General features: G+C 36.5%; 1 protein-coding gene across 1 annotated transcript in view; it reads left to right on the top strand.

Moving 5' to 3' along the window:
- Nucleotides 1–13,423, top strand: part of CSMD1 (CUB and Sushi multiple domains 1) — a 2,529,117-nt gene that overhangs the window by 1,345,336 nt on the left and 1,170,358 nt on the right. The window contains exon 6 of the mRNA XM_006866725.1: nt 8,425–8,502. Within this exon, the coding sequence (XP_006866787.1) occupies nt 8,425–8,502 (78 nt within the window). The remainder of the gene's footprint in view (nt 1–8,424; nt 8,503–13,423) is intronic.

Raw genomic sequence — 13,423 nt, 5'->3', positions numbered from 1 at the left:
AGTGACCCTGTACAGGGTTTCTGAGGCTGTAAATCTTTATGGGAGCAGAAAGCCTCATCTTTCTCCTGTGGAACAGCTGGTAGTTTCACACTGCTGACCTTGCTGTTAGCAGCCTGATTCGTCACCACTACACTACCAGAGCTCCTTGGGTATTGTCAAATGAGCTCTGACTTATAGTGACCCTATATGCAATAGCAGGAAAAACTCTCCAGTCTTGTACCATCTTCACAGTTGCTCTTTAGGATCACTGTTGCAACCAATGTCAGTCCATCTCCTTTAAGGTGTTCCTGTTTTTCACTCATCCTCTACATTTCTAAGATTGATGTCCTTCAAGGGATTGATTTTTGCTATTAACATATCAAAAGAACATAAGATGAGAGGGGGAGAGAAAGGAATAGCCAGAAATATCACCATAGAAAACTTGAAAGTCAGTCTGCCTATAATTGAATGGAATACCTAAAATGGGGCTACAAGGTGCCCAGTGAAGGAGGCTTCCTACAGAGCCTCTGCATTACCTAAGACTATTGGTGAAATCCTGAACCCCATCCAGAATCTTCTGAGGTGGGAAATTTCCACTTGAAAGGACAAGCAGACCATCCTGGAGTGGCTAGAAGAACAGAAGATACTTCTTGAAAGAAAGACCCACAGGAAAAATACAAAACAATAACGGCAGTCTGACTGATCAATTCAAGTACAAGCAAGTTGCTTGCCCAGGAGTCATCAAGGCAAGTGGTTGGGTCCCCTCAGGGCAAACCCCCGTTCAAAACTAAGACTCAATGGGAATACACAAGCAGACATGCACTTTTATTTGTGACTATGTTGGTCACCGACAAGGGGAAGAAACACAACCAGAATACTCCTTAGATGCCAAGATGACCAGATTTCTCTCCAATTTCTGAAATATTATCAGGGAGACCAGTTCCTGGAGAAGGACATTATGCTTGGTAAAGTGGAGGGTCAGCAAAAAAAGAGGAAAACACCCAATGAGATGGATTTGTATAAAGTTGGAAAGCCTTAAGGAAAGAGCACATTTGTCATTTCTCAAGATGAAAGAACAAAAGTTAAAATTCCAGCTACAAATTGCAATATTGAAACATTCTGTAGGCAAAATATTGAATGGTGAAGGAAGCAACAAAAGAAGATGTAAGTAACAGTCACACAATCAAAAATGATTCCTTAGTGTTCAATCATCTCAGGAGGTAACGTATGATAAAAATATATCCTATTGAAGGAAGCAGTCTAAACTGCACTGAAAGCATCGGGACAAAAATAAAACAAAACCAAACAAAGCAAAAACAAGACTCCAGGAATTGGTGAAATACTAACTGAGATATTTCAACAAATAGATGAAACACTAGAAGCACTCACTAATCTATGTCAAGAAGTTTGGAAAATATCTAATTGACCAACCAACTGGATGAGTGTATATTTATTTTCATTCCAAGAAAGCAGTTCCCATAGAATGCAAAATTGTTCAAAAATATCAGTAATGTAACACATAAATAATATTTAGTTGAAAATAATTTTAAAATGGTTTCAGCAGTACATCAACAGAGGACTGCCTGAATTTAAACTGGATTCTGAGGAAGATGTGGAATGTCTGATGGATCTTGGATGAAAGTAGCCTGTTTTTTTTTTTGTTGTTGTTGTTTTTTTTTATGCAAAGGCATTTGACTGTGTAGATAATAAAAAATTATAGATAAAATTGTAAATAATAGGAATCCAGAACATTTAATTGTTCTCATGCAGAATCTCTACATAGGCCAAGAGGCAGTTAATTGTATAGAATAAGAAAGTACTGGACTATATGGTTTAAAATCAGAAGAGGTGGTGTAAGGGTTATTTCCTCTTATTGTACTTAGTCAAGCTGTAGGCTTGATCAAATGTTCTGAGAAGCTGGTGTTTATGAAGAAGAATGTGGCATCCAGATTGGAATAGAATCATTAACAAATAGCAATATGCAGATGACACACCTTGCTTGTTAAAAATGAACAGGACTTGAAACACTTATCAAGTGCAAAGCCTTCTGTATGAATTACACTTAAAGAAGACAACAGTGTTTACAACTGTACCAATAAGCAACATCATGATAAAGTAATGAGATATTGCAGTTGTTCAGGATGTCATTATAGTTGGATCCACAGTCAACCCACAGGGAATGAGCAGTCAAGAAACTAAACCATGTGTTACATTGGGTGATTCTGCTACAAGAGACCTCTATAAATTTTGGAAAAGGCAAAGATATTGCTTTAAGGACTAAGGAATGAGTGACAATGGTACTTATATTTGCCTGATATGCATACAAAGACTCAACTATAAATAAGAAGGACCGAAGAATTGGTGCCTTTAAATTTTAGTTTGATGAAAATTATTGACTGTGTCCTGGATTGCCCTTCTGGCAATGAATGAACAAATTTGTCCTGGAAGAATTAAATACAGAATGTTCCTTAGAAATGAAAAAGGCAAGACTTCCTCTCACATGCTTTGGACATGTTTTCATGTGAGACTAGTCTTATAAGAAGGATGTCATGGTTAAGGAATTAGAAAAATAAGCAAAAAAGAGGAAGATCCTCAGTGAGGTGGATTCACAAAGTGTCTGTAACAATGAACTCAAGTCCTCAGTTCAAAATCACATCCATCTTTCTAGGTGACCCAGTGCATTTTTTGTCCATGTGGACACCATATTGAGTGAAAACCACACACTTACTGAGTCTCTGGAGCTGGATCAAACAACAGGACCTCTGCTTGTGTTTTTCCCTATGGCCTTCTATTTTGTGATGATCATAAGCACCATAACACTCCTAAAATAATACAATGCAAAATAAGCCAACACTCAAACACACACAGAAAAGTAGCTACATGATTCAAAACTGTTCCCAATCAAGTACACTAACCTTAAATTACTGAAGATCTTCTTCATATACAATCTAAGAACTTACCCAAAACATGTACAAGTACTCAAAGTCTCGAAATCTGGAACAGGTAACCCTTGTCCCAAAGCCTTGGACCCGTAATCTCTACAATTTTTGTAGCTTTAATATTCTAGGGCAGGGTATTGTAAGGTTGTCCATGAATATTATGGTGCTTTCTTAAATTTCGTGCAGTAGAGGAAAAGGTTAAGATTCTTCTTAGATCCCATTAGTCACCAGTGTGGTTATGTGGCCTTCTTTCCTTCCCTCATTTTTATGGTGGGCCAAAGAATTTGGGCTGCCCTTGAAATCATTCAAAGAGCTAGGAGGGTAGAAGAAATAATCCATTTCATAACTGAGTCAACTATGTCAGAGCCTTTGATTTTTTTCTGTTTGAGAGACCTCTAGGTTGATGGGCTTGAATTTTAATAACAGCATTTACAGAGGGAATCAGTAAGACCTCCATGAGTTCAGGCATTAGAAAACTATTTTTATTTTGAGTCCCAGACGAGTTAAGAAAGCTTTTATGCTTTATAGTATCCCCAGAGCATATCTCAGGTTATGAAATGTTTACCACTCATCCTGATCTAGTCTACAGGCCATGGCTTCAGGTTTTTGTGATGACATAACTTCAGGGAAAGTGCTAGTCTTGAAAACAGTGGAGGAAGTACTCAGCGTATCCTGCTTGTAGGATAAGCACTTGACTGTTAACCACCGGTTAATGGTTCAAACCCACGAACCACTCCTTAGAAACCCTACATTGTGTCACTATGAGCTAGAACTGTCTTGATGGCATTTAATAACAATAAGAGAACTATTAAAATAACTGTAAATATGAGCCATCAACAAAAGAGTTAAATTTGGGTTAGCAAAGGGAGTTTCTTGTAGGTCAGATTTTTAAATTTTTTTTAATTTTAAGGTTTTTATTGTGGATTGAGTGAAAGTTTACAGGGCACATCATCAGTTTCACATTCAACAATTCATATAACTTGTTTCATTACATTGATTATAATCCCCTCCATATACCATCAGTTAAAAGGATTTCTCTCTATCCACTTTAGCTTTTTTTTAAAAACACACAAATAAAAAAACCCACTCAGGTATATATAATAATTTACATCTCCAAAGGGCACATTCTGCAAGTCTGCTCCTGGCCACCAGTTCTTAGTCCTTCTCTTCTTAGATGATGAATCTAGAGTTTGTAGGTCAGATTTTGATGACAAAATTGATGAGTCAAATATAAGCAATGTCAAAGGAATTGTCTCTGTCTTAGTTATCTTGTGCTACTATAGCAGAAATACCAATGGATGGCTTCAACAGCAGAAATTTATTCTCTCACAGTTTTGGAGGTTTGAAGTCCAAACCCAGAGTGCTAACTCTAGGGGAAGGCTGTCTCTTCTTGCTAGCTCTGGGAAAAGGTTTTTGTCTCCTTTCATCATCTGTATACCCAGCATTCCTTGTAGATATCTCTGTGCCTTGGAATCAACCTTCCTCTGGCTCTAGGAGCTTCACAATACAGGGACCATAGGCCAAAAGATCACATTGCACTTCTGGCTCTTCTTTCTTAGTGTTAGTTTATGTTGTTTGTTGTTAAGTGCTATCAAGTCAGTTCTGACTTATAGTGACCCTGTATAGGGCTTCCATGGAGTGGCTAGTGGGTTTGAACCACCAACCTTGTGGTTAGCCATCTAATGTTGTTCTTATAATGCCACAGTAGGCCCCTTTTTCTGCTTATTTTTCTTTCCTCTTATCTTTATACTATAAAAGGTGTTGAAGGCCACATCCCTGGGAAACTCCTTACATTGGATCAGGGTTGTGATGGGATTAAGGATATTTCATCCATCCCTTAATCCTTTTACTGGTTTATCACAGGGAATCCTCACTTAACTTCCTCATTGCATAATTACATAATTGTCAAAGCACTGAGAATCATGACCCAGCCAAACTGACACATATTTTATGGGACACAATTCAATCAGTGACAGTTCCCATCTGGTAAAAGCAGTAAAGTGGAAAGATTTAAGTCAGAAACCATAAAACTAGTAGTGTTTTTTTTTGTTTTTGTTTTTAATATAAACCCCAAACCAGTGTATAGGTATTGGAAAATTCAGGCACATTTATCAAGCATATTTTAAAAGTTTTTTAAAGTTAAAATTACATATATGTCTTAGAGGAATTCACAGTCTCTTCATGACTGCTCAGTATAAGCTTGTCTTAAAGGCCTTTTTATTTTGTTTCTCTTGCTTTTTATTGATTGTTTTTATTTTGGGGTGAACTCAGAAAGTTGTTATGTGGAAGTCTAATTTTCCTAATCTTGTAAGCCTCCTATTGATTCTTTATGACTAAAATCAGTTTTGTTTTTGTTTTTTAAATTTTCTGATTAGAAGGACTTCCCTTTGCCTGATTTTTATATGGAATTGTTGATATAAATAAGGGAATCCTCGTTGAAAGACTTTATAAAAATGAATTCTAAAATCTTCCAAAGTTAATTCTTTAGAGAAAGAGATAAAAGGAAAATTATAGTAGGAAGTGGAGACAAAGTTAGCTGCCTCGAAGGGGCAGAAGAGAAATGTCAGGTGCCTGAGATTATAATTCTTTATGTAGTTTAGTAAATCTCAAGATTGTATTTTACAGGAAGGATATTTTACTGTCTTATTTTGGACACCTGCTGGTATCATTAAAAAAAAAAAAAAAAGTGATTCCATTTGTTTCAGCTGGAGTGCCTACTGCCATTAGGCACTGCCCATTTTCACTAGAATAGCAAACACTGTCTTTCATCAAAACAGCAGATGCTATCTTCCTCTCACAAAGATGGCAAGTATATGCACATGATTTATTGTGATTTGCCTTGAAACCAGCACTGGAGACTTACTCACCTTAAAAAACAAAAACTGTTTTGGAGGCCTAAGGGAAAAGAAAAGACCTTAATGTGCTACCTTGGAAAATGAAAGTAACTCATGCTGGACCAAATAGCCACAGTGGCTGAACTGAACAGCCATATTTCAAGATGTTGAGATAGTGAACTAAAAGTAAAAGGAGATAGAAGGAATCAGTAATAGCCCTCATAGAACCTCATTGTAAAGAGAGCAGATATTCAATATTGCTTCCCTAGAGACAGCACTCAAGAGCCATGAAGGTGGTTTGAGCTCATAGGATTCTAATAGGCCTGTCAACATTTCTCTAGGGTCTTTAGAGGTAAGACCTCTTTGAATCCCACCATAGCTGCCATCAAAATGTTGACATGCAGAAAAAATGTTTACAATTAAGGCAAAGAGGTTTATAAAGGGAGAAAACAATTCACAAATTGAGCAATATTAGGTCTAGAGCATCTCAACCCAGTGTTACACCATTCATAGGCTACATTGCAGTTATTGTTTTAAAGTGCCATTGAGTAGGTTCCAACTCCTGTTGTTGTTAGGTACTGTCCAGTCAGTTCTGACTCATAGCAACCCTATACACAAGAGAATGAAATATTGCCCTATTCTGCATCATCCTTACAATTGCTGTTACATTTGAGCTCACTGCTGCTGCCAATGTGTCAATCCATCTTGTTGGGATCTTCTGTTTTTTCACTGATCGTCCACTTTGCCAAGCATGGACCCTCCTAATAACATGGCAAAATATGTGAGATCTATATTTGTGTCCATTCCAAAAGAGGTGACCCAACAAAATGCGGAAATCATCAGACAATATCACATGCAAGTAAAATTCAAAATGGTTGCAACAGTACATTGCCAGTCCAGTGTTTATCCTACAGGGTCACAGACGGACTCCTTGTTATTGTAGTGTGCCATTGAGTCAATTCTGACTCATAATGAACCTGTGTGGGGTTTCTGAGAGCATTAGGTGGGTTTGAACTGCCAACCTTTAACCAGTCCAGTGCTTATCCTACAGTGCCACAACAGGATTCCATACATAGCTTTAAATGAATTCTGAACTTAGGTAAAGATTCAAAATGGGGTTAAGATTCCAGCTGTAGACAGCAGCCTTCCAGAAACCAAGTGCTTTAGATTTTAGACTCACAGTGAGGAAGCCAGATGACAAGTGGGATTAGGGACTCTGAGATACAATACCTCAAAAGAACTGGTCTCAGTGTGGTAGTATATTTAGTGACAAAATGAAAGGGAAAGTTGAGAGATAATAGGGTCAGTAACAAAAGGACAATGCTTAAAGGAAATTCCTGTGGCCAACTTTAGGATAGTCATGGGAATGTAAATATTATAAAAGTAATGATTGTCATTGATTGAGCCTCTTATGTTGTGCTGTAGTCTTTACATTTATTAACTCTAGGCAATCTTAAACAACTTTGTGTCTCTGCATTTGTTACCATCATGATTTTCTAAATAGATGAACAGACTTAGAGTTAAGTAAGTTAGGATCACGTAGCTACTAAGTCATTGACTCAGATTTGTATACAAGGCTGCATGTTTTCATCTACTTTAGGTCCTATCTCACATGTGCAAACCAGAATATTTAAAACGGTCAGTAACAAAGCTAAGCAGAAGCTATTTTAGGGCTTCAGCTTACTTTCTGATTTCTTCCCACTAAATGCCTTCCCACATTTTTTAACCCCAGAAATGACTAGAAAAGTTTATCTTCTTAAGATGTTTGGTGAAGGCTCAACAATCAAGCAACATATTTAACTCTTAGAATGATGACTTTAGAACCCAGTATCACATATACTGTTGGTGTTGCCTATAGTATGTAAGTGTTCAGGAGGACTGCCAGTGCTGTGTAGTTGACTGAAATTCATGGTAACCTCATGTGTGTCAGAATCAAACTTCATTTGACAAGATTTTCAGTGATTGGTTTTTGGAAGTACTTTTCTAGGCTTTGATTTTATTATTTTAAAGTATCCCTGGGGGCACTTGAGCCTCCAACTTTTTGCTTGTCAGCTGAGAGCATTAATTGTTTGCACCACCTAGAGACTCCCTGGAAAGACAAGTGATCTTATATTTAACTGTTTATCCCCAGCATTTAGACCATACTTTTCAACATTAACTTCCAATCAATCCCTGTTTGTTGGGGATTGATTGAATGAATGCTGTAAAGTATGGTCTAAGTTACTGAATGGATATATTAATATATGAATGAGAAGTTTGCATTTTTATCTAAATTTTTTCATGGCTAGAGCAAATTGTGAAAGTGTTATAGTTGCTACAAATAAGTTTAGAATGTAAGCTCACTGAGCACTTTGGTAAAATGATAATGATTTGTAGAATTTGCCATTGCCAGTTGTAAATGAGTTTGGATGTATAAGGTAAACTGTACCACATATTATTTTTAGCTTCTCATACTGCTATAAGATATGGTCTTGCTGCTTCATAGCCTTGCATTAATTATTCACAAGCTCTTATACTTTATTTGCTTAGCATCATTAACCTCTTAGAACATGTCCCGTTTTCTAGAGGTTGGTAAAGAAGCAGTTATGACTGGCAATGCTATCAGATATGACACTGTTTTATGATCTCTCTTCAAATCGTACCTACTAATCACTTTATTTTGTCTCTTCCAGTGAAAAAAGCAATTGAACTGAAGTCAAGAGGAGTCAAGATGCTGCCCAGCAAGGACAGTAGCCATAAAAACTCCGTCTGTAAGTCCTCTTTCTTTTATATGAGGATTGATATGTCAATTAAAGGGTAAAGGAGAAGAGAGAATGAAGTACTTAAAAAGTAATTCTATAAATTGCTGTTCCACTTCATCTCTTTCCATTTTTCTACTTTCAAAAGTATTTTTTTATAGAACAAATATACACTAACTTCTCATGAGTGTGAAGAATGTTGTCTTGATTTTCCCTTCTAAATGTTTCTCTGATCTGTCTATACCTTGCTGCCCTTATTGGTCACTGTCTGAGTCTGGACCTTCTAGATTTCTCACCTGAATAATGTTACACTGTCAAATGTTTTACTCCAAAGTCTCTTTTCACTCTCATTCCAGCATACTGGAGTTGCCAGACTGTTCTTTTCAAAATAGAAATATGCTCTTGTCATTATTCGATTAAAATTTTCTGCTACATGAGGAAAAAATTATTTTTACCACAATGCCCACGTTATTCCAAAAATGAAACTAGATCATGAAAACTATGTTTTATTGGTTATATTAATGTATTTCTAGCATATGAAACTTAGCAGTGAATGAATGAATGTATCATCCATCATCTGTTTTTCTTATCTTTTCATCATTATTTAAGACCACTGGACAGAGCAAACTTTTTATTTTTATTTTTTATGTATGTAAGGTTGCTTTGAGTCAGAGCCCACTGGATAGCTAACAACGATAATAACAAATAGACCATTTCACCATTCCTTGAATATGTCTTTTTGCTTTCTTCCTGGAAGTGCCCTCTGTCATTTTATAATAAAAATATAGAAATTGTATAGAGTCTGTACAATTTACACTCTTACTCATCTGAAGTGTTTTCTGACTTCTTTAGGTAGTAAGCTGCTTTGATGCCCTAGTGCTGTGTTCTTGCCTACATTGCAGCATTTATTGTATCACTGTTTAGTTATTTGTTTACTTGTCCTCAGCAGGCATCTTTGAGACTTCCTATGGTATCATGCTCTTAGCACTTCCAACCTAATCTCTTGCTTTTTATAATCATTCCTTGCAACCTCTTCTTCTGCACTTTGTAATTGTCTTAATATTCTTTACCTGGTGCTATGGATCTATGTATTTGGTTTTTCTACTGCTAAGGAGCTCTGGTTGTGGCTACTAATCTCATGGTCAGCAGTACGAAACTACTAGCTGTTCTGCGGGAAAAATATAGGCTTTCTGCTCCTGTAAAAATTTATGGCTTCGGAAACCTTGTGCATACGGTTTTATTTAAGATATATTTTTCATAAAACTACTAATAAAAGAAAAACAACAATAATCTTTTGAAAATCACATCATAGGTACTTTTGCTATGTGAATATCTTGCTGTTTCCTGTTGATGGCCTGCATACAGTAAGTAGTTCATTGACGCTGTGCAATGGTGCTATCCTATGGAACTTAGGGCATTGAGGAAGATTCAGACCCTAAAGCTGTGACTTTCAGAGAAAGGGTGGAGCTCCTGAACTCTGATTGTGACTTAGGTCCTTAGCATACACAAACACGCATGTGCACACAACACACTATGTTTTCATTATATTTCCTGGGCTATAATCATAGTGATTAAATTGGACTAAAAATGAGGGATTATTGTACATTGTCAAAATGTCAAATGGTAGATATTTGGTAGATATTTTCTTACGAGTAAAATAAATTTATTCATATGTTGTTTTTATGTGCCGTGGAGTCGGTTCCGACTCATAGTGACCCTATTTCCGAGGCTGTAAACCTTTACAGGAGCAGAAAGCCTTATCTTTCTCCTGCAGAACAGCTGGTAGTTTCGAACTGCTGACCTTGCAGTTCGCAGCCTGATTCGTAACCACTACACTACCAGAGCTCCTTAAATTTATATATATATGCAAAAGAGCCCTGATAGTGTAGTGGATTATGAGCTGGGCTGCTAACCAAAAGGTCAGCAGCTCGAATTCTACTAGTTGCTCTGTGGGAGAAAGATGAGGCTTGCTCTTCCTGTGAAGAGTTATAAACTCAGAAACTCTATTCAGGGTAACTATGAGTCAGAACTGACTCACTGGCACACAACCACTGCAACCTTTAACAGTAATAAAAATAAATATTAAAAATATAAAAAAGGATGGACACAGTAGAAAGGCAGAGAAAGTAGGAAAGGATTTTTTAATTAAATGTTTTATTGTTAAATAATTTTTTTAATTAAATTTTTTTATTGTTAGCTGCAAAAACACGTGACACCAACCATTCCTCCCAAACTCACTCTGCTCCTCAGTTGGGTTCAATAAGCCATTGTAATGCATACACAAGAAGCAGACACCATAGTCACAGTTCTGGGGTCTATTAGGGAAATTAACAAGTTAACAATTTGGGGTCAAAAATGCTCAAGGCATAGTTGTTCAATGCATCTGCTAATAAATGCCCATAGGACACAACACTTCCCTATGAGCCTCAGCCCAAAGTCCCTCAGCTTTATTTGCTCTGTGGGCTGTAAAGACCACTGCTCTTTCTCCTACTCTGGTTCTTAATGCTGCTGCTGCTGATTTGTCACTCCTCTGGTGTCACAGATTTTTGTTCTAGGGTCAAGGAAGTTCAATGCAGTGATCTTGGGGTCCAAAAGTCACGCTCCACTCCTGCTTATTCTTCTTTGATGGTAGTAAGAACCCCCTTCCTGCTTCTGAGATGGCTCATTTTATACACATGCTAGAGTTTCAAGTTCTTACAATGACAATGAACTCTGCTAACATCCATAACTGTGTCATGTCATCCTATCAGTATCTTCTCCCACCTTCTCTTACCCAGACACAGAAATGTTGTTGGGTGGTCATTGCTGATTATGGCTATCAGAGACAGTAGATAATTTGCTGCACCACCTTAACTTTAACTTTTATGTTATTTGGTAGAGTGAGATATATGATATTATAATTTTATAACTGATTTTTTGATTGTGTATAAACCTTGAAAAATAATCCAAAGCTTTTACACTGATGGATATGATGTCACACATTAGTTGACACTTTTGCATAAAATCAATATCAGAACAATTATCAACTAAATTAGGCATCAAATTTGTCTACTATGATAATATTTAGGTAGTGTTTTTTTGTGTGTGGGGGATGATGATATGGAGGGTTTTTTTCTGTTCTTTTCTAAAAAGAAATAGACAAATATGTAATTATTCAATTGGTATTAGAAAGTGTTCTGTGCTTTCTTCCAATAACATTGAACTATTTATTTTTGCCAGACATAAGAATCACTTTAGAAAAATGAGGAATTGAATAAAATGCAGACTTCCTATGATCAACAATGAAATAGATGTTAAAATGTTATTTCAATGGAAGATGTAACTGAGAAAACTAAATTAAGTGTTTCATAGAGGAAAGAACATAGACTTTGGTGTGAGAAAGATATAGATCCAATAGTTGTAAAATAGTTTGTCTTATTTAAGTTCAAGTTTTTACAGTTTGTAAAATCAAAACAGTAATAATTTTTATGGAGTTGTCCTGTGAATAAATATTTACAAATGGCCTATTCTAGTTCATGTCATGGAGTGAACATTCAAAAACTTATACTCACTATAACCTTCCCATATATCAATAGAAAGAAGTAAAGAATATTAAGTGGTAAGTAAGCAGAGAGTTTAAATGTCATGCAGAGCTAAACTTTAAGAAGAGGTGTGATCCAGACCAATGAAGTTATTGTCTGAGCCAATCGTGGTAGGCAGAGCCCAGACACACCTTCCTTAGTGCCCAGTTGTGAGCTTATTCCAATATACAGTGTGAGTTTTCAGGTATGAAGCAATGAACTTTACTTTTTAACACTTTGAGGATAGTGTCTTCAGGACATTTGTTTAATATAATACATAATTTAATTTCTTGACAGTTGTTTCCATGAATGTTGGTTATGAATCCAAGTAAAATTAAATTCTTGACAACTTTAATCTCTTCTCCACTTACTGTAATATTGCTTATTGGTCCACTTGTGAGGATTTTTGTTCTCTTTATGTTGAGGTATAATCCATCCTGAAGGCTATGGTCTTTGATCTTCTTCAGTAAGAGCTTCAAATCTTCTTAGATGTTGTTAATGAGTCTTCCTCCAATGTTGATGCTGCACTCTTCTTCATATAGCCCAGATTCTTTGATTATTTGTGCAGCATATAGATTGAATAAGTACAGTGAATGATGTATCCTTACCTGAACACCTCTTCTGATATTAAATCATCTTCAAGACTATGGTCCCTCGTATTTTAGATATCAAATGCAAGCCCCTTAGTAGAGCACACAGTTGCCTTTATCAGTACTTTTCACAAGAGGTTGGGGGAAGGATATATCATGGCATTCATAAGAGATACTTAGCATAGGATTTGGCACCTGATCTGGTCACCACTACTTTAATATATTTTATGTGGATGAGGCTTTCTACTCCCGTAAAGATTTACACCCTCGGAAACCCTGTACAGGGTCGCTATGGGTCGGAACTGACTCAACGGCACTTAACAACAACAACAACAACAACAACAATGTTGATATTTTACTTGTTTATGTCTTTTTCATGATAAACTTGACAACAGTAATTATGTAATTATCCTTTTATTACAAAGTCTAGTCCAAGGCCTGTTCAGAGATGTTCCTCATATGCTTCTTAAACTAAATCCTTACAGATGGACTATAACAATAACTCTCTTCTGATGGGTTTAGACTGTGTTATGTCAGTGGAAAGCCCCAACAGGAGATTGGAGGCAATCATGGATTTGAGTTCAGGACTTTTTTTCTCCAGCTGCTGTTAGTTGCCATCAACCTGATTCCAGTTCATAGCAAATTCATGTGAGCAGAGTATAACTGCTTCATAGGGATTCAAGGCTGTGCTATACACTAATTAAGCATTACAAAATCAAAGACAAAGAAAGTATCTACTAAAAACAACTTGTGAAAATGGAAGTTTCCTATAAAGAAGACTCT

This window comes from Chrysochloris asiatica, unplaced genomic scaffold (assembly GCF_000296735.1).
Source record: "Chrysochloris asiatica unplaced genomic scaffold, ChrAsi1.0 scaffold00095, whole genome shotgun sequence".
Lineage (NCBI taxonomy): Eukaryota > Metazoa > Chordata > Mammalia > Afrosoricida > Chrysochloridae > Chrysochloris > Chrysochloris asiatica.
The sequence above is the reverse complement of the archived record's forward strand: the minus strand, read 5'-3'. Positions and strand labels throughout refer to the sequence as shown.